The sequence below is a fragment of the Bison bison genome, unplaced genomic scaffold (assembly GCF_000754665.1).
Source record: "Bison bison bison isolate TAMUID 2011002044 unplaced genomic scaffold, Bison_UMD1.0 scf7180017864160, whole genome shotgun sequence".
In the NCBI taxonomy this organism is placed as follows: Eukaryota; Metazoa; Chordata; class Mammalia; order Artiodactyla; family Bovidae; genus Bison; species Bison bison.
Genome location: NW_011494732.1, coordinates 6,720,075 through 6,747,360, shown reverse-complemented (window position 1 = coordinate 6,747,360; position 27,286 = coordinate 6,720,075). Strand labels below are relative to the sequence as shown.

The 27,286-nt window shown below is 49.0% G+C and overlaps 1 protein-coding gene across 2 annotated transcripts in view; it reads left to right on the top strand.

Moving 5' to 3' along the window:
- TMEM120B (transmembrane protein 120B) overlaps window positions 1-27,286 on the top strand; it is a 42,597-nt gene extending 15,311 nt beyond the window's left edge. For both annotated transcript variants that reach the window (XM_010841337.1, XM_010841338.1), the window contains 11 exons: window positions 4,983-5,101; window positions 7,056-7,172; window positions 10,557-10,616; window positions 11,212-11,307; window positions 14,414-14,503; window positions 22,951-23,016; window positions 23,517-23,578; window positions 24,659-24,751; window positions 25,554-25,618; window positions 25,959-26,027; window positions 26,535-27,286. In XM_010841337.1, coding sequence (XP_010839639.1) covers window positions 4,983-5,101; window positions 7,056-7,172; window positions 10,557-10,616; window positions 11,212-11,307; window positions 14,414-14,503; window positions 22,951-23,016; window positions 23,517-23,578; window positions 24,659-24,751; window positions 25,554-25,618; window positions 25,959-26,027; window positions 26,535-26,648 — 951 coding nt within the window. In that variant the 3' untranslated portion in view covers window positions 26,649-27,286. The remainder of the gene's footprint in view (window positions 1-4,982; window positions 5,102-7,055; window positions 7,173-10,556; window positions 10,617-11,211; window positions 11,308-14,413; window positions 14,504-22,950; window positions 23,017-23,516; window positions 23,579-24,658; window positions 24,752-25,553; window positions 25,619-25,958; window positions 26,028-26,534) is intronic.

Sequence of the window (27,286 nt, the reverse complement as noted above, 5' to 3'; positions counted from 1 at the left end):
AGACGCTTACTCCTTGGAAGGAAAGTTATGACCAACCTAGATAGCATATTCAAAAGCAGAGACATTACTTTGCCAACAAAGGTCCATCTAGTCAAGGCTATGGTTTTTCCAGTGGTCATGTATGGATGTAAGAGTTGGACTGTGAAGAAAGCTGAGTGCCAAAGAATTGATGCTTTTGAACTGTAGTGTTGGAGAATACTCTTGAGAGTCCCTTGGACTGCAAGGAAATCCAAGCAGTCCATCCTAAAGGAGATCAGTCCTGGGTGTTCTTTGGAAGGAATGATTCTAAAGCTGAAACTCCAGTACTTTGGCCACCTTATGAGAAGAGTTGACTCATTGGAAAAGACTCTGATGCTGGGAGGGATTGCGGGCAGGAAGAGAAGGGGACGCCAGAGGATGAGATGGCTGGATGGCATCACCGACTCGATGGACGTGAGTTTGGGTGAACTCCGGGAGTTGGTGATGGACAGGGAGGCCTGGCGTGCTGTGATTCATGGGGTCACAAAGAGTCGGACACGACTGATCAACTGAACTGAACTGAACAGACATATTGTATTGGTCAGAGCAGCCACAAGCCTACTTGTATTTAAGGAGACTGAAAAGAGATACCACTTCTTTGTGTGAGGAGTGCTAAAGGACTGGTGGTCATGTTTTAAAAGAAGATCCAGGTTGGTGTGGCTGAGGAGGGCACTGTAGGCTTTGTCATTTGTACCATGCAGCTTCCATTTCCGGTTTCAAGGTAACTGGATCCATTGTTGCCATATGCCGCCAGGGAAAGAAAGAGTGGAGGGTAAGTCGTTACTTAGAAAAATGTGGTTCAGTTATTCTTGGCAGAAAATGTTGCCTTGAAACTGCCTTGTCGCAGTGAAAACTGAACAGCTAGAAAGAGCAGGTGTAGTGGTTAAAAAAATAATGTAGTTCAGAACTTACATCCCTTCTGCTTGCAACCCATTGGCTAACACTTGGTTGTATTCCTACACTTAGCTGCAAAGGAGGCTGGGCAATGTCTGTAGCTGGACAGCCATGTGCTGGCTATGTCTTGGTGGGGTCCTTTTATTAAAAGGAAGCCAAGGAGGGCTTCTCTGAGGGTCCAGTGGTTGAGTGTCTGCTCCCAATGTAGGGGATACAGGTTTGATCCCTGAATGGGGAGCTAAGATCCTACGTGCCTCATGTGCCACGTGGTGTGGGGCAAAAAAACAAAAAACTGAGATGTAATAAATACTCAAACTCTTTATTTAAAAAAAGGAAACAAAGGAGAATAAGTATTAGGGACAATTAGTTTTTGCAACAGTGAGCATTTTTCGTATGTATGTGAAGTGTATGTATATATATATATATATAAAAATAGGTCTATGTGGAACATAGAAATACACAGATACAGAGAATACAGTCTAGAAGAAACGTAACAGTGGTTACTTCTGGAGAAGTTGGAGAAGACAGGATAGGGGTCTATTCAAAGTCAACTCTAGCTGTAGCTGTAGTGTTTTAATTTTTAACGAGGATAATGTCCTTATGTTTACTTGTGAAATTAAATATTAATTCAAGCTGAAGAGGGCCCGGTGAGCATCTGTCTGTTGATGTTGTGGTCTGGTCTTATCTCACTGTCCGGGGGGCCCGACACCCAAGAGTGCCAGGAGGTGGTGTGGTGTTTCACCTTCCGTTGCTGGGGACTCCAAATCCAAAGGCGTCACTTTCTCAAAGGCTGTGTAGTTGGGGGTCTCTCTGCACCCATCCTCCACGTCCAGTTCTGGAGAGTTGCCTTTCTTACCCGCAGACACTGGTTGAACACTGAGGACTGTTTTGGCGCTGAAGCCTCTTTCTGTACAGATTATTCATTCATTACAGGTAGGAAGCTGGTCACTGTACAATGGAGAAGACAGATGGCCACCATCTCCCCCAAGCAATCAGAGTTAACATCACAGACTCCACATCCCTTCTCATGGGAGACACTGAGGACCCAGTGTCACTTGAGTGGCATGTCTGTCCCAGATGCATATTCAAAATTCAATCATGAGGAAATATCAGACAAACCAAGGCAGAGGGACATTCTCCAAAACAACTGGACTGAACACTTTAGAAGCGCTGATATTCCCAAGACAGAAGTTGAGGAGCTGGTCTAGACTAAAGGAGACCAAAGAGATATGAACAACAATACAAGGCATAAGACAGAATTGGGTCCAGGGTCTGGGGAGAAATTGCCATCCAGAGATAGTTCACAGGACTTCCCTGGTGGGCCAGTGGTTAAGAATCCGCCTGCCAGTGCAGGGGATACAGGTTGATCCCTGGTGTGGGAAGATCCCACATGCGAGGAGCATCTAAGCCCACACGTCATAACTGTTGAGCCCGTGCTGTAGAACCCAGGCTCCGCAACAAGAGAAGCCACCGCAGTGAGAAAGACGAGCGCTGCATCTAGAGAGTAGCTGCTGCTTGTAGCAACTAGAGAAAGCCTACATGCAGCAACCAAGACCCCACACAGCCATAGAGAAATAGTGATTAAAAAAAGAAAGCGTTCACATCCAAACTTGAATTTGGATGGTATTTGAGGCCACAGTAGTGTATTGTATCAAAGTAACATTTTCTATATTTGATAGTTAGATGTATAAGAGAATGTCATGTCCTTAGGAAATATGCATTGAAGTATTTAGGAGTAAAGAAGCCTATTGTCTACAAGTAACTCCCAAATGATTTAGAACAGAAATAGTCAGACTCTTGACAAAAAGGTCAAGTAGTAAGGATTCTGGGCTTTGCAGGCCATGTGGTCTCTGTCACAACTACACTTGCTCCATTGCTGTGGTGCTGCAGACGATATATAAATGAATGGGCATGGCTGTGCTCCAGTGAAATGGGTATTTATTCATGGATTCCAGAGTTTCAATTTCATATATGTTTTACATGTCACGAAATATTCTTCTTTTGATCTTTTGCAATGAGACAAAAATCATTTCTAGCTTACTGCCTGTACAAAATCAGGTGGCCAGATTTGGCCAGTGGGTTTATTGATGCCTGATACAGATAAAGACTACATGCACACACAAACACACACATGGGAAGAAAGCAAATATATCATAATGCTAATAGTTGGTGAATCTGGGCAAAAGGTGTAAGGGGAGTTCTTTGCACTCTTACAAATCTTTCAGAAGTGTGAGATTAGTTAAAAATTAAAAGCTAAATTTTAAAAAATGAGACACGGTTTTCCTCTCTGGGGGCTCAGGAAGGAGAGAATGAGGAAACTGTTTAAATCCAGGGGACTGAGCCCTCTGTCAACTGAGGGCCAAAGGAGATAGGCTCAGAGCATTCTTCCGTGTTGCTCCTAAGTGTTATCTATTCACTTCATTGCCTTCATTTTTTTCTTATTTTTGAGCTTAACTTTCATATCTAGGAACCTGCTTGGCAGACATGAGAGTTTAGGCTACGGGCCTCATTGCCTATCCCTTTTTCCTCTCTGCTAATACAGTTCTCTACCACCCAAGCAGACAGCCACTTTAAATATGGCCATTGGATTATTGTTTTTTATTTTATGGTCCCCGTACCCTCATATTGTTCTCTCTAGATTGTTGGTATTTGTCTTAGATTACCAGGACTCTGGAGGAGACTGGTTGTTTCCCTGCATAGGGCACTACCCAGGGGGAGGTGTGCTGTGGCAGTAATGTCGAGAAGATCCTTTGTTCCATTCTCCCTGCCGTGGGGAGCACTGTCTTGTATTTCCTCTGGCCTTGTGGTCCCGAATGGTTATTTCCAGGAGTAAGATATTGAGTGTATTGGAGTGGCTGTGCCTGGGATAAGGAGGGTTGACTTAAAGGGAGGAGGTATGTCTTTTTCTTAATTGTCTTAGCAAGAACTGTCTTCATTGCCAAGATCAGAAACCCAACCCAAACTGGACTAACCAGAAAGGAATTTATTAATTCATATAACTAAGAGTATCAGTGTTGCATTCAGACTTGGTTGGATTCAAGCGCTGAAATGATGCTATAAGAATGCTGTCTCTTACTGTGTCCGAATTCTGTTTTCCTGTTTGGCTTCATTCTTCTTTTTAAAAAATTATATTTATTTGGCTGCATCAGGTCTTAGTTGTGGCACATGGGATCTTCAATCTTCTCTGTGACATGGGGATCTTTAGTTGTGGCAGTTGCAGCATGTGGGATCTAGTGTCCTGACCAGGGATCGAACCCTGGCCCCCTGCATTGGGAGCATGAAGTTTTAGCTAATGGACCCCCAGGGAAGTTCCCAGCATTCTTAGGCAGGCTCTCCACACTCAACAGCCCCAGGTGTGCCTTCTACCAGAGTAACAAACCCAGGAGAAAGAGGGCATCTCTAAATCAATACTTGTAGGTGAAGTCCCAGAGCTGACTCTCATTGGCTCAGTTTGAGCCATGAATCCACCTATGAACCAGTCAGTTATTGGGGGGATTGGAGAATACTGATTGGCTAGGCCTGGGTCACATGACCACGCTTGGTTATGGGCACTGTTAGCTCTATTCAAACCACCTGGACCAAGAATTGACAAGAGGTGGCTGGCCCCTCAGAGGCATATTTGGTTTCTGTTCCCATCAGAAAAGACAGAACCTGCACAGAAAAAAACAGCAGTTCCTTATTTCACTAGTGCTGCCTTCCCCAAATCCAGTCCCAGTTTTATAAGTTAGATCTTTAATAGGTGTACTTGTATCATCTTAACTGTCAAACTGGATTCTATAGTCACAAAGAGCTGACTCATTGGAAAAGACCTTGATGCTGGGAAAGATTGAAGGCAGAAGGAGAAGGGGGCAGCAGAGGATGAGATGGTAGCATCACTGAATGAATTTGAGCAAACCCTGGGAGATCGTGAAGGGCAGGGAAGCCTGGTGTGCTACAGTTCCTGGGGTCAAAAAAACTCAAGTCAGACATGACTTAGTGACTGAACAATAATATACTCAGACACAAGCAGACTGAAAAATAACCTCTTTATGTTTTCCTGCACACCCTGCCCGGGCTCTTCTATCCCTCAGGAAACTCACAGGATCTACAAGCAGAAGCTGGAGGAACTGAATGCACTCCAGACTTCATGTAGCAGCTCCATCAACAAGCAGAAGACACGACTGAAGGACCTGAAACTCACACTCCAGAGGTAGGCAGGCTGCAACTCAGAGGCTCCCCTGGCTTTTAGGGACAGAATCTCAACTCAAAACTGGCTTGAGCCGAGAATGGAAATTTTAATGGAAAAAAACAGAAGTGGCTTCAAGCATCACTGGATCCAGGGGGTCAAAGGGTGTTTTCAGGAATTTGGTTTTTTCCCTTTCAGTTCTGCCTTCCTCTAGATTGGCTTCACTCTCTGGCTGAGATGGTCACTGAGATAGCCACCAGCAGTGCCAGGCTGTTATCTTCTTGGCCTTTCTTCCTACTGGCTTGGCCACCCCAGCAGAATGAGAATTGTCTTTCAGCCCAAGTGCTAGGTGTGAGTCTCATTGGCTGGAACTGGTCATGTGACCATCTGTGACCCAATCATTGAGACTCGGTTTATATAAGACTTGGGGGCTACCCTGGTGACTCAGAGGTAAAGAATCTTCCTGCAGTTCAGGAGACCTGGGTTGGGAAAATCTCCTGGAAAAGGAAATGGCAACCCATTCCAGTATTCTTGCCTGGAGAATTTCATGGACATCCGAGCCTGGCAGGCAAGCCCATGGGGTTGCAAAGAGTTGGATACGACTGAGTGATAACACTTTATAAGACTTGGTCCTATGCTCAGTTAGTTTATGGACCTGGGGGATGGGATAGCTCTACTTGAACTACTTGGGAGGGGGAAGAGGATGAGGCATAGTTCCCACAGGAAAGTTGTTATGAGAAGTCCTGTCAGGCAGGCAAATAGCCAGTATCCTTCTCTCAGGCAAAGGGAGTTCACCCCACCAGGTCTCTGGTGTAGGGGGTGAGAGGTCCGGCATGCCTGGTGGGGATATACTTGAACTTACGACCTAGTTCCTTTCCTAAGGCCAGGATCACCTGTTCACTTCCTAGTCCCATGTCTTTATGGTTTGGAAAGTGCTGTCATTCCCTGCAAGTGCAGGAGTCCAGTGAATGCTGTGACCCCCTAGGAAGACAGGTAAACAGGCTCTGAGTGCCTTGTCCCTGGTCGCTTAGTTGGGCCTCCATTCCAGTTTATGATTCCTGGGCGATTCTTCCCTTCCCCAATGGAAAATTTGGGAGGATGGTTACTGATTATACCCCTAATCTTGACTGACCATTTCAGACATGGAGGCCCATTAGTCATGTGAAGAGTGTGGATGGTTCCACATAATGACATCACCACTCTTGGAAAAACATATCTCACTGATGGTAGGACTCCAGTCTTTTATCTGTCTAGGGTTTTTCATTCCTGGCACTCTTGATACTTCTTTGTTCCTGTGCATTGTAGGATGTTGGGCAGCATCCCTGGCCTCTACCCACGAGATGCCAGTAGAACTCTCTACTCCTGTCTTGACAACCCAGAATGTTCCCAGACAGTGTCTTCATGGTTTGGGAGAACTCCCATCCCAAGTTTCCCCAGTTGAGAACCATTGGGTTGGAAGGTTGACTCGTGAGCTAGGTTCCCAAGGACCCCTGCTATTCTTCTGAGTATCTATGACTTGTTTTTCTAGTTTTGAAATTAAATCTCACCAAAGAACAACAATCAGACCTTGGTTGGTTGACTGCTAATACTTTCAAAACTCTTCCTGTCTGCACTCTCGTAACCTTAAGGTTATTCCTATAGAATAGCGTAGAGGGTGGTATTGCCGGCCAATATCCCTGGAGCTGGTACTATGTGTCAAGTATTCTAAATGTTTACACTGCATTTACTTACTGTGTCCTTACAATGATATCGTTTGCAAGGTAGGTCTGATGTTATCCCTGTTTTTGAGGTATGGAAAAGAAAGCAGAGAGGTTGGTTAAAGGACGTTTCCCAAGGCATCAAACCCAGAGAGTACAGCTGGAGAGCTGAGGTTGCCAGAAGCATTGAGATGGAAAGATGGGGGGCAGTGCCTAGAGCTTCTGGTTTCTTTATCCAGTCTGTATAACGCTTGTCTCACCCCCCACACCTCTGGCCTCAGGTACAAGCGCCATGCCAGTCGGGAGGAGGCGGAGCTCGTTCAGCAGATGGGCGCCAACATCAAGGAGCGGCAGAATGTCTTTTTTGACATGGAGGCCTACTTGCCCAAGAAGAATGGGTAGGAGCTGGGGACCTGCCCTCACACTCCCAACACCGTGTGCAGATGCCCAGGCCTGGAGCACCTGGTCTGCGTGCCTCTGACCTCCCTGCTGGGGGTTGAGGAGGAAACAAGGGCAGGGAAGAGAAGGAAGCTTCCTTACATGACCCTCCATGAACCCAGGAGGGGACCTCAGCCCCTCCGTGTAGCAGTAACATTCCTGGAAGGGCTTTTTCAAGGAACCAGACAAAGGATCTGGTTCCCAGCCTCTGCCATCTGCCTGATGTCACCTGGGGTCAGGAGGAAACGTGTTCTTTCAAGAGAACAAACATCCATTGAGGGCCCCTGTATGCCTGGCATTGTGCAGGGGGCCTCTCTTGACGTCAGTCATTTCACCCTCTACAACCCGGTGAGTGAGATCCAGGAATCTCTGTTCTAAAGGTTCAGAGAAGTGGCTTTAGGAAGTATCTTGCCCAGGGGGCTCAGACTGGGTTAGGCTGAACCAGGATGTGAACACTGGACATTCTGACTCTAATGTTTGTGTTCTTTCCGTTTTCCTCCTTCAGAGAAGTCCCATCTCCTTCCTCAAGTGACATCTCTGCCACCTTGTAAAGAGGGATCCTTATAGCATTGTATCATGACTTGATGTGGGTGGCTAAATGCATGTCCCAGGAAGCACCCTGACTTTCTTCCTGGTTTGACCCAGCCCTGAGTCAGAGCCTTCTACCAGAGGCCTTCCTTTTGTCTTCTCCTTTTTGGCTGTGTTTGGTTAAAAACTCCATGCTTTGGGTGGTGATAACTTTCTACAGAATGAAACAGCGTGACCTTCTTTTAAAGTCAGATTCACTCTCCCAGCTCCAGTCTCCCTAGTCCTCTGTCCAGCTTACATTAGTTAGGAATCCTTGGAATACAAATAACAGAAAACCCAACTCAAAGTTGCTTAATTAATAATAGGGCATTTATTGACACATTTAACTAAAAAGTCCAGGTGTAGCTCTAGGTAGGACTGCTGCTGCTGCTGCTGCTGCTAAGTCGCTTCAGTCGTGGCCGACTCTGTGCGACCCCATAGACAGCAGCCCAACAGGCTCTGCCCTTCCTGGGATTCTCCAGGCAAGAACACTGGAGTGGGTTGCCATTTCCTTCTCTAATGCATGAAAAATGAAAAGTGAAAGTGAAGTCGCTCAGTCATGTCTGACTCTATGCGACCCCATAGACAGCAGCCTGCCAGGCTCCTCTGTCCATGGGATTTTCCAGGCAAGAGTACTGGAGTGCGGTGCCATTGCCTTCTCTGTAGGTAGGACTGGATACTGTTAAACTGTGTCCCTATTTATTTATTTTTTTTTACTCTGTTTTGCAGTGTGTGAATTTTATTCTCAGGCAGGCTTCCTCCACAAGCTGGCCGCAGCAGCTCTGGGTTTGCTTTCTACCTGCTTAGCAAATCCAGTACAGAAAGCCTCTTTGTTCTGTAGGAGTTCTGGGAAAAGTCCTCTTATTGATTCTCATTGGCCTAGATTGTGTTCCATGATCATGATTGACCCAATCAGGAGGTTGCACCGCTTTGACTGGGGGAACCTGGGTCATGTGCCTTACCCTAGAGCCTAGGGGGAAAGGTGATTCTCTGAAGGGAAATTATACTGCCCTTCCAGGAGGTAGGGACTATATGCTAGGTGAGAAAAATAGATGGTTTTCTGACACCTCTGCTCTAGATGCACAAGACTGGAAATCTACCTAGATTTTGCCCATAGCTGGAAGAAGGCTTTTCTGTTCCCTTTTCTCCTCTCAAACTTCTGTGTATCCTTCAAAGCCCAGTTCACATGTTACTACCTCAGTGAAGTCTTTCTAAACCCCTCTCTCCCTCTGTGGAATTAACTTGTCTTCCCCTGAGATCTCCTAACCCTTTATTTTCACCTTTATTAATTAGCATGTTAGGGGCTTCCCAGGTGGCTCAGTGGTAAAGAATCCACCTGCTCAGTGGTAAAGAATCCTGCCAGTGCAGGACCAGCAGGAGACACTGGGTTGGAAGGATCCCCTGGAAAAGGAAATGGCTCCCTACTCCAGTATTCTTGCCTGGGAAACCCCACGGGCAGAGAAGCCTTGGGGGGCTACAGTCCATGGGGTTGCAAAGAGTCGGATGTGACTGAGCATGCATGTACATAACATGTTAGAGTACAGGCTGTTGTAACAGAAGCATCATGGCACAGTGGCTCAAACATGCGAGGCTTTTGTCTCTCACACACAACAGTTCAGAGGTGAGTGGGCCAAGAATGTTGGGCTCCTAAGGTCACCTAGGAACTTGGTCCTTGCTGCTTACTTACTACTCACCACTTCTTTAGGAGTTATTCTCATCTGCATGGCCAACGCTGGGTCACGCCATTGCATTCTTAGCAAGCAGGAAAGAGTCAGGCTGTGGAGGGCAATCAGATCCCTTTTTACAAAAATGTTTGCCATTTCCTCGTGAAGCCAAACACATACATACCATACAACCCAGAAATTCCACTCCTGGGTGTATATACACTCAGTGGAAATGAGTGCTGAACGTTCACAACAAGGAAGCCAGACATAAAAGGCCACATATCACAGGAGCCTGTTTACATGAAATGTCAAGAATAGACAAATCCACAGAAACAGAAAGTAGATTAGTGGTTGCCAGGGGCTGAAGGAGTGAATGCTAGTGGGTAAGGACTTTCTTCTTGGGGTGTTGAAATTTCATGTTCTGGGATTAGGTGACACTGATGTTTGCACACCGTTGTAAATATACTTGAAACCATTAAATTGTATAATTTGTTTTTAATGTAAACATTTTTTATGAGCTCACATTATTTTATTTATTTTTTAGATGAGGTAGACATAGCAATTTGATATTTCTGTACAGTACAAAATAATCACCACTAAGCTGTATGCTTATTTTTTATTTTATTTTTTAAAAATATTTAGCTGCAAGGGAGGCTGGGAAACATGGTTGTAAGCCAGCTAAAATGGGGAGAGATGGGTTAATCATGACAGTCCTGACAGTTGCCATGTTCTCTAGTTAATCATTTTCATTCTCATATGATGTGAGAACTTTACCGTTGAGCTTAGCACCTCGTTTTCTAATATCTGGTGCTCAGTGCCATGCTTATTGTGCGTGCGTGCTCAGTCGCTCAGTCATGTCTGACTCTGTAGCCCAACACGCTCCTCTGTCCATGGGATTTCCCAGGCAAGAATACTGGAGTAGATGGCCATTGCCTCTTCCAGGGGATCTTCCTGACCCAGGGATTGAGCCCACATTTCCTGTATTGACATCGGGTTCTTGACCACTGGGCCACCTGGGAAGCCCTTGCCATGCTTATTAAGTTTGCATATTTTTGGCTGGGGCCCACTCCTGGGGTTGTTGGCGCGGTGGCCCTCACAGGTCTTTCCTTTCAGGCTCTACTTGAATCTGGTTCTCGGTAATGTGAATGTGACCCTTCTTAGCAACCAGGCCAAGTGAGTATCCCAGGCACCCCTCCACCTGACTTTATGGAATCCTGGCATTTTGCTCTTTCAGCTCAAGAGAGATGGGACCAAGCTAGTTTTTGCATTAAAAAAAAAATGTTCACAGCTGGGACGCTGGCTTTTGGTCTTTCCGACAGTCTCTTCCTTAGTATGTAGACCACCTGGGGGAGGTTTCCTTCCTTCCTTCACAGAGTCAGTATGTGGTGTGGACTGGACTGCCAGTTTCCCATGAGAAATGGGCCCCCTGTCGCATTCCATGCCTTATCACACACATTCCTCCTGGGACGTAGGCAGTCCTGGCTACCCCAAATGTATCCCATTTCCAGGGAAAATGGAGCTGTGGCTTTTCCACTACTGTAGGTAGTTGAGGAGGAGACCCTATCTCAGCTCCCTGCCCATCACGGGCTCAAAACCTTAAACCCAGGAGTCCAGGGACAAAGGAAGCTTTGCACACTGGCCCTCTTTCCCTATCGATCATCACCATTAATTCGAAATCTCTCCCTTAGTTTGATCTAGCAGGCCAGGGATCCGGTGGGGTGATGGATTATAGTGATGTGACCTTTGCTGGGGGTGTCTGTCACTACAGATTTGCCTACAAGGATGAGTATGAGAAGTTCAAGCTCTACCTGACCATCATCCTGCTCCTGGGTGCTGTGGCATGTCGATTTTTCCTTCACTACAGGTGATGGGGTGTGTTGGTGTGTGTGCAGGGGTGAGGGAGGAGGGCCATCAGAGAAGGATCCAGGGTTTCTGTTGCATCTCCTCGTTTGGTGTGATAAGGTATAGGGTAGAGAATGACCATTTCTTACAGGAAATAGTTCTGTCTGCCTTACAGCCATCCAACAAATATCTACTGAATGGTTGCTAAAGAGGCCTTATAACGTAGTAGTTAAGAAAGAGCCCAGTGTGGTCCATCCATACAATGGAATATTATTTGGCCACAAAAAGAACTGAAGTACTGACACGTGCTATAACATGGATGAAGCCTGAAAACATGGTGCTGAGTCAAAGAGCCCAGAGGCAGAAGGCCACTCACTGTGTGCTCCCATTCATATAAAATGTCCAGAACAGGCAGACTCTAGAGACAGAAAACAGATCAGTGGTTGCCAGGGGGTGGTGAGGAGGCAAATAGGGAGTGACTGCTAAGGGCCACAGGATTTTTTTTTTTTTTTTTTGGAGTGGTGAGAATGTTCTGGAATTAGATAGTGATGATGGTCACACAACTCAGTGAATATACTGAAAACACACTGGCTTGTATCCTTGAAAAGGGTGAATTTTATGGTATGTGAATTGTATCTCAGTTACAGAAATAAAGGTGGTAGCGGGTAGGATGGGGAGCAAAAAAGAGGAAGGAAGGAAGGAAAGAAAAAGAGGTAGACCACAGACTTCTTGGGTTTGAATCCTGCCTTCGAGACCTACTGGCTGTCAGATGGGCAGGTTGCCTCTGGGTGCCTCAGTCTCCCTCGCTGTAAAATGAGGGTGACACCAGACCCTGCCTCACTGGGTGGTTGTGACAGCTGAGTGCATTAACACTGCACGTGGCTGTGCCCAGCGCCTGACACCCAGTGGCACGGTCGAGAGGGTCAGCTGCTCCATTTGAGTGGGACAAGGGAGGTGAGCCAAAGCCACGATCCCCCAGGGGGTTTTGTTTCCCCCTGCTCTGGCCCCGGGTTTCCTGCCCTGAGGGGAGGCAGCCAAGTGTGGCTTGGGCATTTGGCCCACGTGTCAAGGGTTTATTTCCTGGCAGGAGCTTGGCTGGGAGTCCAGTTGCTGGGCTGCCCACTTGAGTGTCCAAACAAAGGTTCTTTCAGGCCCTGAGCCCGTGCCTGCCTGCTGCCGTGGGCCAGGGCAGCTTCCCTGGAGGGCAGAGGGTGCTCATGTCAGTCATACCCACTCACGTGCCCCCAGAAAGGGGGCAGAAGTTCTTGACGTGCAACCAGATTTCCTGGTGCTCGGACTTCTGGGGCCCTCAGAGGACAAACCTGTGGTGTGTGGTTGAGTGCTGAGGCTCACTGAGGGCCTGGCATCACCGTGTCTCCCATCCCTTTCTGTATTCATTCCCTGGGGCTGTCGTAACAAGGCACCACAAGCTGGGTGGCTTAGAACAACAGAAGTGTATTTTCTCATAGTTGTGGAGGCCAGAAATCTGAAATCAAGGTTGGAATCATGGTTGGCAGGACCACACTCACTCTAAAGAGTAGAGGAGGAGCCTTCCTTGCCTCTCCCAGCTGCTGGTAGTGGCTGGCCATCCTTGGCATTCCCTTGGCTTAAGGCTGTTTCACTCTAGTCTGTCGTTATGGCCCTCTGCCCTGCGGCCCTGTATCTCTCTCCTGGTCTTCTTATAGGGAGACCCTAACCCATTAACTCCTCATCTTCACTAATTATATTTACAAAGACCCTGTTTCCAAATCAAGTTATATTCTGAGGTTCTGGATGGATTTGAATTTGAGCAGGGGGGAACACTGTTTAGCTGACTACACCTTCAATGGCTTAAAAAAGGCCGAGAGCGGGGAGCTGGATGGGCAGCACATCTCTGAACCTCAGTTTCCTTATCTGTAAAATGGGAAGTTGTTGTTCAGTCGCTAAGTCGTGTCCGACCCTTTGAGACCCTGTGGACTGCAGCACGCCAGGCTTCCTTGTCCTTTACTATCTCCTGGAGTTTGCTCAAACTCATGTCCATTGCATCAGTGATGCCATCCAACCATCTCATCCTCTGATGCCCCCTTCTCCTTTTGCCCTCAGTCTTTCCCAGCTCCATTGCTCAAACTCATGTCCATTGAGTCAGTGATGGCATCCAACCATCTCATCCTCTGACACCCCCTTCTCCTCTTGCCCTCAATCTTTCCCAGCATCAGGATGTTTTCCAATGAGTCAGCTCTTCACATCAGGTGGCCAAAGTATTGGAGTTTCAGCATCAGTCCTTCCAATGAATATTCAGGGTTGGTTTCCTTTAGGAGTGACTGGTTTGATCTCAAGGGACTCTCAAGAGTCTTCACCAGCACCAAAATTCAAAAGCATCAATTCTTCGGTGCTCAGCCTTCTTTATGGTCCAACTCTCACATCTGAACATGACTACTGGAAAAACCATAGCTTTGACTAGACGGACTTTTGTTGGCAAAGTGACGTCTCTGCTTTTTAATACACTGTCTAGGTTTGTCATAGCTTTTCTTCCAAGGAGCAAGCGTCTTTGAATTTCAGAAATGGGAAATAATACTGTCTTTGTTTGGGTTTCCCCAGAAGAAATCCCCCAAGAAAAGCATTTGAGTGCCAATAATTTATTCAGGAGGTGATCCCAGGAAACACTGGTAGGGGAATGGAAGTGAGACAAGTAGGGTTATCCTGTGGGAACCTGGAGTTCAGTGCTCCTGGGGAGTAGGGGGCAGCAAAGGACGGGCTGCAGTTATTCCCCCTTGAGGGAGTGGGTGGCATTTATCCTCCAACTGCTGTCTGCTGTCAGTTAAGGGAGGCTTGACTCTCAGAGTATTGCAACCTTAGCATTTATGCTACAATTGTCTACAAAATTAAAAATGGAACAATGTAAGTGAGCGTAATAGGTACAATTATCCATTTCCACAGCCAAATTTAGTTATTACCAGCACTCAGGAAGGCACATTTCCGTATATTGAACTTTCAAGGCCCTACTCAAGTGCCATCCCTTCTTTGGGGACTTCCTTGTCCTGGTTTGCTGTTCAGTTGTGCGTGTGCTGGGGGTGGAGGTGGGGCGGGGGGACAGCTGTCCCTGGTTTCTCATGTCTATACCCCTCCCTGGGGCTGTTTCTCTATGCCAGGGTGACAGATGAAGTCTTTAACTTCCTGCTCGTATGGTATTACTGCACCCTGACAATTCGGGAGAGCATTCTTATCAGCAACGGCTCGAGGTAACAGGGGGCCCAGCTTTGCAGGGTGGTGCGGGGGAGCCAGAGGGAAATCTGTCATGGAGGTGAGAGCTATCACCCTCGCCTTGCACCCCCTTCCTCCATGTGGGGTGGGGGTATTCATGACTGTTGAGAACCAGGGAGGAGGAAAACGGTGTCTGCTGCTGCAGCTTCACTTGCAATGGTCAGTCTGTTGCTTACAAGAAACCCTAACTCAAATAAATGAGTTTAGCACAATAGGAAGTTTATTTTCTCACATTAAGGAGTGGGTCCATTAGTGCTGAGTTCAGGTAAGGCTTAATCCAGGCGTTCAGACAGTGTCATCAGGACCCAGTTTCTATCTCTCAACCATACCTTCTACTGTGTTCTTTTGGTCTCGGGTTCCAGGTAGGAGCACCCAGCAGCTCCAGGCTCACATCTTCATTTCTAGCATTCCCAGCAAAATAAGGCACATTCCTGTCTCCCAGGAGTCTCACTGGCTCCTGTTGGCACTCACTGATTATCTCTGAGCCAGTCACTGTGGCCAGAGACTGCACTGCTGTGGTTGGCTGGTTGTGAGCCTTGTGCCCACCCCCAGGGCTGTCAACCAGCACCTCAAAGCTGAGTGTCAGGAGAGGAATGATTCCCTGGAGGAAAGTGAATGGTCACCAGAAGGTTGAATGGATTCTGGTGAGAAAAGTGGAAGGTCCCCGAGAGAGAGATTAGAGTATCAGGACTGAGTTAAGACCCACGACTTGCCACTTGTAGGACCCATTTCCCATAGGTCTGATGCCTTTTGAGGGTGTCCATTTGAACCCCTGCATACCATTCTTGGCCCTGTTTTTCCTGAAACAAAAAGTAACAGCCTCTCGACCCTCCCCACTTCCTTCTTCATGGAGGCTGGTAAGGAACGGCCAGGAGCTGTGTATTTAAGATTGGGGTGTTTGCCAAACCCCCAAATAATTTGCTACCTTCTCACTTCTCTGCCAGCGGTCTCTCATGGCATATCCCTGCCCCGCCGGGCCTCACCCTGACCATAGAGCTGAGAGGTGAGGACCGGGGGAAACAGCCCTGACCATAGAGCTGAGAGGTGAGGACCGGGGGAAACAGCCCTGACCATAGAGCTGAGAGGTGAGGACCGGGGGAAACAGCTCTTCTTAGGTATGCAGCCCTGTAGCATGCAGCCCTTTAGAAGAGATCAGTGTTTCTCAAACTGCGCTCATCCTTTGCCATGTCCAGCATCACCTGGATGATAGTTTTTTCACAATTTAAATCCACCGTCTTTCTGTTTCTCTTTTTAATTAAATAAATGTGAATTTATTTTAAAAGGAAACTTTTATTTTACCACCATACGTGGAAAACCAGCATCAATTGCAGGAAAGAGGAAATAGTGTAAAAATAGAATTTCATTTTCATTGTCTAATTTATTGAAGTCAATGATTCCTGCTTCCTGAAGGCTCTGAGCCTGAGGCTTGCTATCTCTCTTACTTGTGTGTACATGTGTTAAAAGGGAGATGAGCAGATCTCTATGTATGTATTTATGTATGTGTTAATTGCTCCGTCGTGTCCAACTCTTTGTGACCCCATGGACTGCAGCCCACCAGGCTCCTCTGTCATGGCATTCTCCAGGCAAGAATACTGGAGTGGGTTGCCATTCCCTTCTCCAGGGAATCTTCCCAATCCAGGGATTGAACCTGGGTCTCCTGCATTGCAGGCAGATTCTTTACCATCTGAGCCACCTGGGAAGCCCAAGAACAGGGGATTTTGTAAATTAAAGATGTCCTGGCATTTAACCTAGACTGTCTCCCTGACTTAATCGGGAGAATGGAAAGAACAGGACTGATGACTTCTCACCACATGATTCAGTATCATCTAGTGTTACACTCAGATACCATCTAAAACTTGATGGTACATGCCCCATGCTTTGGGAAACACTGAAGTTGAAAATCCTACCAAATCAATAACATTTGTAGTTTTCCTTAATTTTAGAGATTGTATCTTCCTGCTTTGGGGCATGGTTGGAGGGGACCCAGGGTAGTACATAGTGGAGAAATGGGCCCAGGGCAATGGGCCAAGCTTTCTTGTTACTAATTCTCTTCATGCTCCCCTGGGCTTGGTGTTGGGAGTTTCCTCCTCCTGATGGACTCATATTAAGAATGTTCAGGGGCATGCTACATCTCTAACAGTCACTAACACTTTAATAAGAGTTACTCTTGTCCCTTTTTTCTTGTATGACAGACTGTGGGTGGGGGGGTTCCCTGAGAGAAGGGAACAGGTCTGAGTCGAGGTCCCTGTAAGTGTGGAGCATACCCAGAAAACAGGGAGGAGGACTAAAGGGGGAAAGTAGGGTTCCAGAGCCACCTCACTTGCCTGACACCTTAGTGGGGCCTTCTCTGGGGCCTCCCTAGGGCTTGTGCTCTGATGGGACAACAGGAAGGGCTGTCACTGAGCTGGTAATGCAAAGCTTTGTGTGTGGTCCAATCTGTCCCCGACCTGCCATTTATTACACATTTATTTTATGTATTTTACATTTTATTTTATTTTGCTGTGCCACGCAGCATGTGGGATCTTAGTTCCTTGACCAGGGATCAAACCTGTGCCCCCTGCAGTGAAAGTGCGGAGTCCTAACCACTGGACCACCAGGAAGTCCGCATTACACTTTCATGAGCAACTTCTAAGTACCAGACACTGAGTAGGGAGGGACTCCAAGATAGGTCCCACGTGGAGCCTTTTGGGAGCACTCATAGGGGTTCTTTAGAAGACCATTCATGGCAAATATGCTTCAGGAAGGTCAAGTTGCTTCAGGAATCACACTCCCCTAGGCCTGCCTCCCCAGTCTGGCCTTCGGCACAGATTCGGATGTGTTGGTGGTGGGGACCGTGGGATGAGCGGGGTGGGCCTGTATGGATGTCTTATTTTCTGGAATGACTACGGGAGTTGTGGTCAACTTGTGGGAGAGGGAGGCATGGCAGGTGGACCAAAGTTGGGTGATTAAAACTTGTGACTCGTCCTCAACGTCTGTTGAATAGTTAGCCTCCATCCTCCCCCTCTCCTTCTCAGAGCGGATTTTTCTCCTGAGGGTGGGCACGGGAGATGCCTGTGAGGTTTCCCCTCACACTTGGCCCTTATTAGGGAATAGCTAAGAAACCAGTTCAAGAACGCTCAGTGAGGAGGAGGCAGGGGTCCAGTTTGGGATGAAGGCTGCCTTTCTCTGAAGTGTCCCACGGCCAGCTCTGGAGCTCACAGTGGGTACCCAGTGAGTGCCCCAGAGTCTGTGTAGAAATGAACTGAACCCAAGCTCTGTAGTGAAGGAAGTTCGTTGGGGTCATCTTGGTGTTGGAGAGACAGCTGAACCTGAGCCAGATAGACTTCCTGGAGGGTTGCTGCCCAGTTTTGGTCTGATTGAACCTCTTTTATCCTGTTTCCAGTTGCATCCAAGACCTGAATGAGGGGTGTGTTGAGGGGAAGCAAGCTTTGAGAGGTGGGTGTGTAGGGGAACGCCCGCATCATGGGATGGAGCCACCCGTGGTTTGTGTCTGATGTTTCCCATGTGAGATGTAGCTCCTTAGCTTAGAGCCATAAGTAAGTCAGCTTCCCTTCCAGATTTTGCAAATGATGGAAAACCACCTGATAGGAGTAAACATGAAAGGGTATTTATTGGAGCATATAAATAGTTCAGGGGGGTCCAGAGCGCTCAAACAATGTTAATTTAACCGGCCTCCTCCTCCTCCCTTTTCCTTTCCTGCTACCTCCTGCCCTGGCTCCCAGCAGCCCAGACCAGCACCCACAGGGATCAGCAATCCCAGAGGAAAGAGCATCTTTCCTCTACTGGTCCAGGGGCAGTAGGGTCTTGAGACAGACTTCTGATTGGCCAGACTCAGGTCACATGCTCATCCCTGAACCAATCACTGTGCTGGAGTGATTTAGCATCTCCATTGGCTGACTCTGGGTCATGTGCCCAGTTATCTTCGCTCCACCACCCAGACTGTGGCGGTGAGGTAGTTCCCCCAAGGAAAGACAAAGGGGAGAAGTGGAACAGGGAGTGATTAACAGACAGACAAAACAGCAGATGTCCTCTGCAGTAGTTCCGGGATAGAATGAATAATGAATCAGAAATCACGTTGCCTTTTCTGGCAAGCCAGCCCACCAGTGCCCAGAACGAATGGGTTTTTGTAAGGGCCTTTCCTAGGATACAGAGGGGTGGGGTGGCAGAGGAGAGAGGGAGCCTTGGTGTAGAAGCCATTCCCTGAGTCATGCCCAGATGACCTGAAGCTCAAAGCCAGAGAGAGCCAGGGGTTGACTAGTGACTGGTGCCTGGATCTTACCCTAAGGTGTCCTGAAGGGAGCTCTCCAGGCACAATCCCCAGATATCAGAACATGCTGTTCCTACTACATTCAGCTATGCAGTGTGCCGGCCTTCCTGGAGTACCTACTGTCTGCTCATTTAAAAGGCCACAAGCTCCTGCAGGCTTCGTTTCTGGGGCAAAACGGACCCTAGAGATAGACTGCTGAAGGGTGAAGGTGTCTTTCTGGAGCGGTACAAATGTCCTAAAACTGACTTTGGTCATGTTTGCACAACTTTGTGAGTACACTGACATGTATACTTTAAATGGGTGGATTGTACGGTATCTGACTGACATCACAATAAAACTTACATAAATACACACACACACACTGGTACGTGTGGAGCACCAGTTCAGAGCCCTGGAGTATGCAGACGGACAATGGGGCTGGCGAATGCACACTGGGAAAGAGGACATTTTTAGCCTCTCCCAGTGCCACTGAGCTGTGTTTATTGGTGGCGTCTGTCAGCGCTGGGCTGTGGGCACAGTGAACTGTGAAATTAGAAGCTGCTGCTCAGCCAGGCTTGCTGCTGAGAGCCTGTGTCTGGCTCCGGCCCTTCCTGGACAGGGAGCGGGTATTTCTCTGGGGACCTTTGGTAGGTAGGACAGAGAACGGGGGCTTGCCAGGCCTCCAGGGCTTGCAGAGATGTGTTGGTTGCTCTTCAAGATGAAGGTCTAAGGATGGGGCCAGTTATCTTTTCAGTCAGAAACCAAGGTTCTTCAGAGACACTGACAGGCAGGGCAGGGACACAGGGAAGGGAGATTGGGAACCAGGAAGTGGACAGATGTCCCATCCTGTCCTGTGAACTCATGTGGCACCTGCGTCAGTCTCCTGTCCAGTCTGTCCTGGTGGCATCTATACCAGCTGCACTTCTTGAACATCACTTTTTTCATTTCAGAATTTATTGAGTACCTACTGTTTACCAGGTGCTGTTAGTGCTAGGAATAAAAAGCCTCCTAAAACCTTGTTTCTCCTCATAACCACTCAAGCATCCACAGACTGTTGCCCAAACACCTAGTTTATGACCAGACTTTTTTTGTGGCTGTATCGTGTGGCACATGGGATCTTAATTCCTGACCAGGGATTAAACCCGCAGTCCCTGCGTTGGAAGTGTGGAGTCTTAACCCCTAGGCTGCTAGGAAAGTCTCTTTCATTTATTTTCTTTCTTTCTCTTCCTTTCTCCTTTCTCCTTCCCTTCCTTCCTTCCTTCCCAGAACTACTGAAGGGCTTCCCAGATGGCTCAGTGGTAAAGAATCTGCCTGCCAGTGCAGGACACACAAGAGATAAGGATTCAGTCCCTGGGTCAGGAAGACCCCCTGGAGAAGGAAATGGCAACCCACTCCAGTACTCTTGCCTGGGAAATCCCATGGACAGAGGAGTCTGGTGGGCTACAGTTCATGGGGTCACAGAGATTCAGACGGGACCAAGTGACTGAGCACACACACACTCATTGAAGGGCTTCGAAGAGAAGAGAGGAGTAAGATGCTGTGCCTACCCTTACAATGTTTATGTCCAGGTTGGAAGGTCTTAAGACAACTCAAATCCACTTATTAGGACAGTGCAAACGAAAACCTCAACGACACACCGATTTTCACATAATAAGATTGGGAGAAATTTTAAAATTAGGTATTCCGTGTTGCTGAGGGTTTGGGGAACTCAATAGTCTCTACTGCTGATGGGAGGGTAAATTGGGAATTGCTGTTTTGGAAGGTAATTTGAGAAATTACCACGCACGCGCCCTCTGAGCTAGCCATCCTGCATACTTACTTCCTGGTAGCCGCCGTGGAGAAATGCCGTCAGGACACAGGGGACTTCCACAGGATGTATGGCAACATGAAGGGTGACTGTGACAATTCGGGAATGGCTGAGTAGACTACGGCAGAGCAGACACATCCTGAAATGCCGTGTCACATTTAAGAAGTCGGTGGCAGGTCTGTAGATACAGGCCTGGAGTCAAGACAAGGAAGCAAGTCGCAGGATGATTTTAGTTAAAGTCTAAAAAAAAAAATTTTTTTTTAAATTTAATAAAAGGGACTTCTTGGAACTTTCCTGACAAAGACAGCATACTCCCAATGCAGGGGGCCCAGGTTTGATCCTGGTCAGGGAACTAGATCCCACATGCCACAGCTAAGGTCCGATGCAGTGGAATAAATAAATAAATTTTAAAAGAGAGGGCTTCCTTTTGGTCCAGTGGTTAAGACTCTGAGCATGCAATATAGGGGAACAGGGATTTGATCCCTGGTCGGGGAACTAAGGTCCCACATGCTACACGGCTCGGCCCAAAACAATTTAAAGAAAGAAAAAAAAACATCTAATCCATCAGCTCATCCCCTAAACCAGCAGATCCTCGGGTGCCTCCATTTGGAGCCCATCTCCCCACTTGGCCCCCTCTCCAGTTATCTCCCAAGAGAGTGTTCTGGAAAGATGAAGGTTAACTTCTTCTCCCACATGGGTGCTTCCCGTGTCCCAGTCCCTGGTATCCCAGGGTGCATTTGGCAAAGCAGATTGCTGCCTCCTCATGTTCTGATCACTGAGCTCCTGGAGGAGGCCTGGGGAGGCCAGCAGAGGCCTGAGACACACTCTGGGACCTTGAAGAATAAAGACTGCCTGTGACACTGGAGAGGGGGTGACAGCCAGGCTCCCTGCCCCTCTTTGGAGTGATAGCCCTGAGCCAGGGCAGCGCTGGGTTCTTCTTATTTATTTGGCTGCCCTGGGTCTTAGTTGCAGCCCGTGGGATCTTCAGTCTTCATTTTGCCATGGGGCATCTTTAGTTGCAGCAGGCAAACTCAGCTGCACCACGTGGGATCTAGTTCCCCGACCAAGGATCCAACAGGGGCCCCCGGCTTTGGGAGCGAGGAATCGGCCATGGGACCACTAGGGAAGTCCCAGGGCTGGGTTCTGACTTCGGGGTCCCGGCAGCTTGTGGACTGGATGAGTGAAGTCCAGGGCTGGGCGAGGGCCTGCTGTAGACAGAGGAGCAGATGAGCCTGGGGCCTGGGGCCCCCGGAGAGCAGCTGTGTCTGGGATGGAGTGAGGCACTTTGTGTACAGTCTGTTGTTCCTCTGCGAATGTGGGGTTAACAGCTAGCTACAGCTCTGTGTAAACGTGTGCGAGTGTTCTGTGTTTATTCAGCATGCTCGTTGAGCACCTGCTCTAAGCCAGGTGTCACGATACAGATGAACAGACAGTATCTCTGCTCTTTTGAGTGGGGAAGGGGGTTCAGAAACAAATGAGGAAAGAATGATAATTTTAGGTAGTGATAAGCACCGTGAAGAAAATGAAGCAGGGTAACTTGATCCAGAGTGGGGCTGTCTAGCTGTTGCAGATAAGGGGGTCAGGGAAGGCCTCTTGGAGGAGGTGACAGTTGGTCCGCAAACTTGAATTTGGACCAGGAGCCAGGCCGGCCAAGATCTTGGAGCAGAGAGAATGGCAAGTTTGAAGACCCCGTTAGTCTGCTCAGGCTGCCATGACAAAGTATCACAGACTATGGGACCTAAACAACAGAATGTATTGGTTCTGGAGGCTAGAAGTTCAGGATCAGGGTGCTGGCAGGTTTCCCCTGGGACCACGCCTTGGCGTGCAGAGGGCCACTGCATCCTCACAGGGCCTATTCTCCGTGTGCATGCACGCCGCTCCAGTCTCTTCCTCTGCTTGTAAGGACACCGAGCCTATCGTATTAGGGCCCCACCCTTGTGACCTAATTTAACCTTAATTATCTCTTTAAAAGTCCTCTCTCCAAATATAGTCACATTTTAAGGTACTGGGGTTAGAAGTCTTCAACATAGGAATTTGAGGGGAACATCATTCAGCCCATCACAGGCCCTGAGGTAGCCATGGGCTTGGTGGGTTCAGAGAAAAGGCTACCTGGAGCTCCTGAGAGTAGGGGTGAGGAGGGGCAGAGAGGCGGGTCTTGGAGTGCTGGGGAGGTTAGGGAGGTGCCCGAGTGCCTCTCTGGGTCTCTGTGTGATTGTATATCTCATAGGACAGAGGGCAAAAGTCCTGGCTTGGGTTCATTTCTTGCTCCAAGAAGCTGTCTCTGGGTTGTAGACCACTCTTCTCCCTCAACACAGGCTGGGAAGCTTGCCTTTCTCTCCCCTCCTGAGCTCTTTTCCTTCTCTTCTCTCAAGAATTAAAGGCTGGTGGGTGTCTCACCACTACGTGTCCACGTTCCTGTCCGGAGTGATGCTGACCTGGTAAGTGTCTCCTGCTTGAGCCCAGGACCTCTGCTCACTCTCCTCAGGGAGCCGGTGGATGGGAACTGGCAGTGGGCCCAAGATGCAGGGGATTTGGGGGCTGACTTTTGGGCCGAGAAGTAAAAGTGTGAGCTTACGAAGGGGCTGCAGGGCCACCCCAAGCCAACTGGGGACTTTTCCAAGGGCCACTGACTGTGGTGACAGGGAGCAAGTCTGGACAGAACAAGCACAGGGACAAGACCGTGACTGATGGAGGGAGGAGGAATGGGTGGGCATTTGGTCTTCGAGATGCCTACCCCCGCTCCCTTGGTTCTAGAATGTATTAAAGCAATGATGGAAATTACCTGGTCCAGCCCCAGGGACATGGTGATAAGGTAGAAACTGGGTTTAAAATCTTTTCTCTCTCTCTCTCTCTTTTGGTTGGAACAGAGATAGGATGGGGATGAACAAATGATTTCAGATTGGGGCTTCATCTTTGCTTTTCCTCCACTTCTCTGCAGGCCTAACGGACTAATTTATCAGAAGTTTCGCAATCAGTTTTTAGCGTTCTCCATTTTTCAGAGTGAGTGTCTCTTGCTCAGATTCTGGGGACGGGCACGGTGTGGCTTTCACTGGTGGAGGTTGTGTGAAGAGTGGAGGTTGTGTTTTTCTTGTGTGAAAGGAGTGGAAGGACTGGGGGAGGTCCCTGGTCGGGCAGGGAAGGGTCCCAAAAATCCAGAAGGAGCTGCCCACCATCTCTCCCCACCACTCCATCAGCTCCATCCTGCCGTCCAGCCCCCTGCCCCTGGAGAGGAATGTCTACCCCCTGGAGCTCCAGTTGCTGCCTTTTTTTCCCCTGGTTCAGAATCTGACCAGTTGTGCCCCTCAGGAGCTGCGTGGTGTTGGGAGCATCAACTCTGTTTCCCTTAAAATGGACATTTATGTTCTTTTTCTTATTTAAGAATAGCTCTGGATTTGTACACAATGAGGGGTTAACTCTGAGGAACAGAGATTGGATGGTTAAAGACAGGGAGAGAGTTTTACTTTTTGCCAAGTACCTGTTTGTTCCCCTTGAGTTTTATGCTGAATACATCTTACCTATTCAAAAAAATACAATTTAATTTTTAAATAAAACCCTGCGTACAAACATAAGCCAAGAAGGAAAATTATGTATAATTCCATCCTTAGGGTGTTAATAGACATATGTCCTTTTAAATATTTTCATTCATAAACACACATACACACCTATAATACTGTATTGTGTATAATCTACAAACAGGATTCTTCTACACAGCTTTTTTTTATAACCTAGTTTCTATTCTTTTAACAGTTATGATGGGTATTTTTCCATGTCGACACGCAGAATTCTGCTTCCTCGTTTTTTGGGTTCAGACGTGTGTGTGTGTGTGTGGTGTGGTGTGGTGTGGCGTGGCATGGCGTGGTCTGCCTCCTCGTTTTTTGGGTTCAGACGTGTGTGTGGGTGTGGGTGGGTGTGTGGGTGTGGTGTGTGGGTGTGGTGTGCTACGGTGCAGTGTGTGTTGGGGGTGGGAGGAGGTTGTACCCAGGCGCCCCTGGTGTCTGGGCAGTGGAGACCTGCCGGCCTGCCGTGGAGGTGTTGCTGGGTCCCCTAGTCCCTGAGCTGGGCGCTGTGCTCCCCCTACAGGCTGTGTCCAGTTCCTGCAGTATTATTACCAGAGAGGCTGCCTCTACCGACTGCGGGCCCTGGGGGAGAGGAATCACCTGGACCTCACTGTGGGTGAGTAGCCTGGCCTGGTCAGCGAGGTGACAAGCACTGACCCTTTCTGTTCCCCCAGACTTTGCCCCGTGTCCGTCAGGGGGCCAGGTGCCGGTAAGAGCCTGACAGGATTTGCCACATGCAAAGCCAGGGCTTGCTGGCCTCATCCTAATTGCTTTTTGTAATTCATGGTGGATTCCATTGCAGTTGACAAATGCAAGGCCAGCTGTGTGCCAGGCCCTGGAGGCTAAGTGCCTGTAGCCTATCCTTTTTAAATGTCTATATTTTTTTCCTATGTTTTATGACATACATAATGCTAGTCTAGTCTAGTGTTTTTACACTTGTGCAATTTATGTGTTCTTAACTTTAACTCATTGGGGTGGGTGCTGCATCAGGAAAACTCAGAGACCCTTCCTTTAAACTTTCAGGGGAAAGTGTTGTTAATAAAAAATCTGTTTTTTTGAAGTGGTGATTTCCATCGAATTACTCTGCGCAGTAGGCCCTATTTTGTCAAGACTCGATTGAAATGAAGCATGCCATAGCCAGTTACGAAATGTAAAATCCCGTGCAAATTATGAAAAACCAAAAACCATACTAGTGCTGGCATGTCAGCGTCCTGTAAGAGTGGTCAGCCCACTTGGGTCACAGGGACGTGAGGTGCGAGGGCCACCAGGCCTGGCGGCAGGTAGTCCACGTGTTCCCTGGGTTATTTTCCAAGTTAGCACTCACCCACCTGGAGGAGGTCAACCCGCCTGATCGCAGAGTGACGGGCAGGGCCAGGCCACCTCACCCAGGCCCTTCACTCCCTCCTTCCTCTCCACAGAAGGATTTCAGTCCTGGATGTGGCGAGGCCTCACCTTCCTTCTGCCCTTCCTGTTCTGTGGCCATGTGAGTCCCCCTGGAGTTTGTGGGTACCCCCTTCCAGGAATAGAAGGTCCTAAGGCCACTCCCTCTCTCACCAACCATCTGTGAGCTGGGGCCCTCGGGGTCCTGTGGCTGGGACGGCCCCTGGGTCCAGGGAGGCCAAAGGCAGGAGCGGGAATTGGCCCTGGGCACCCGCATGCCCCACCCCAGGCTGGGTGCCCCAGTTTCATTTGAAGGGGGTTGTCAGTGTCTCAAGGGCAGTTTACAGCAGAAGCTGGGGGGCTTGCCCCTGCCCCCTGGGCTTTCCCACCAGGGTCTCAAGGGGACTCAGGTGAGCTGAGCAGTTCCTGCTTCCCCTCTCTAGTTCTGGCAGCTCTACAATGCCGTCACATTGTTTGAGCTCTCCAGCCATGAGGAATGCAGAGAATGGCAGGTATGGTGCTCGCACGTGTGTGTGTGTGTGTGTGTGTGTGTGTATGTGTGTCCTGGGGCCACTTGGAAAGAATTCCTTCCCCGCCCCACCCCCTGCTCTGTGGGGACCTGCAGTAGAGAGCTCACTGCTCTGGGGGCCTAGGAGACTGGGGCAGGAAATCTGGGGGTCCCTTGGAGCCCCTCAGAGGTCTGAGAAACACCAAGGAAGGCTCTGGGGATAGGAGGCAAGGGGGGAGCCCCCTAGGACACTGCCTGACCCCGAGGACTCATACCTCTCACCCAGCTGGCTCAGATCCCTGCCTTCCACTGGCAAACCTTGAAGTTCTCAGGGAGCTTGTGCTTAGGGGTTCTGAGGTCCCTGGGGGCGCTGATGTGTGTGTGGGGTTTGGGGGGGCCAGTCACTTCAACAAGGAGAGCTGACCTGAGTGGGCCTCTGCCTTCTCTCCCTTCTGTTCTCTGCCTGCCTCCCCCACCCCGGGGCGCCCCCTCCTATGCACCACCCCCCCAGGTGTTCGTGTTGGCGCTGACGTTCCTCGTCCTCTTCCTCGGCAACTTCCTGACCACACTCAAAGTCGTGCACACCAAACTCCAGCAGAACAGAAGCAAGGCCAAGAAGCCGTGAGCCACGGGGCCAGCGCCCCTCAAGACCCCGGACTTTGAGACTGCAGGGGATCCCAGGCGGCATCCTTGCTGCCCATCTCCTCCCCAACAGCGCCAGTGACCACTGGCAGCGGTGACCTCAGGGGCCAGTGCATCACTGGGAGCAGAGCCAAGGCCCAGTCCCTGGCTGGACAAGAGGAATGTGACCCCAGCCTGTCGGCGCAGTATTAGCCGGCCCCAGCCTCCCTATTTATGACATATTTAATATTGCCTGCCCCCTTCCCTAGAATCTGCTGCCCTCCTTCCCCTGCTGCTCTCTCGAGACTGGGTCAGTCTTCCTGGGAGGGGGCGGGGGGAACTAAGCCTCAGGGACCCCCTCTGTTCCCCATCCTGTCACTGAGCCCCTCAGGTTTGGGCTTCAGATGTGCCTCACTGGGGGTGGGTTTCGGCTGATCTGCTAGTTCCTGAGTTCTAGGTGGGTGGAAGGAAGCCTCTTGATGTCCTGCGGAGTCTCCCTCCCCGGGCGCTGCTTCTGCTGTAAGCTCCCCGCGGCCTCCGGGGTGTTTCAGCTCTCAGAACCACTGTCCCTCTGTGCCTCCTGCTCCTTGTGCTTCCTGAGGCTCCCTGCTTGCTGGCCGCCAGGGCTTGGCCTGAGGCAGG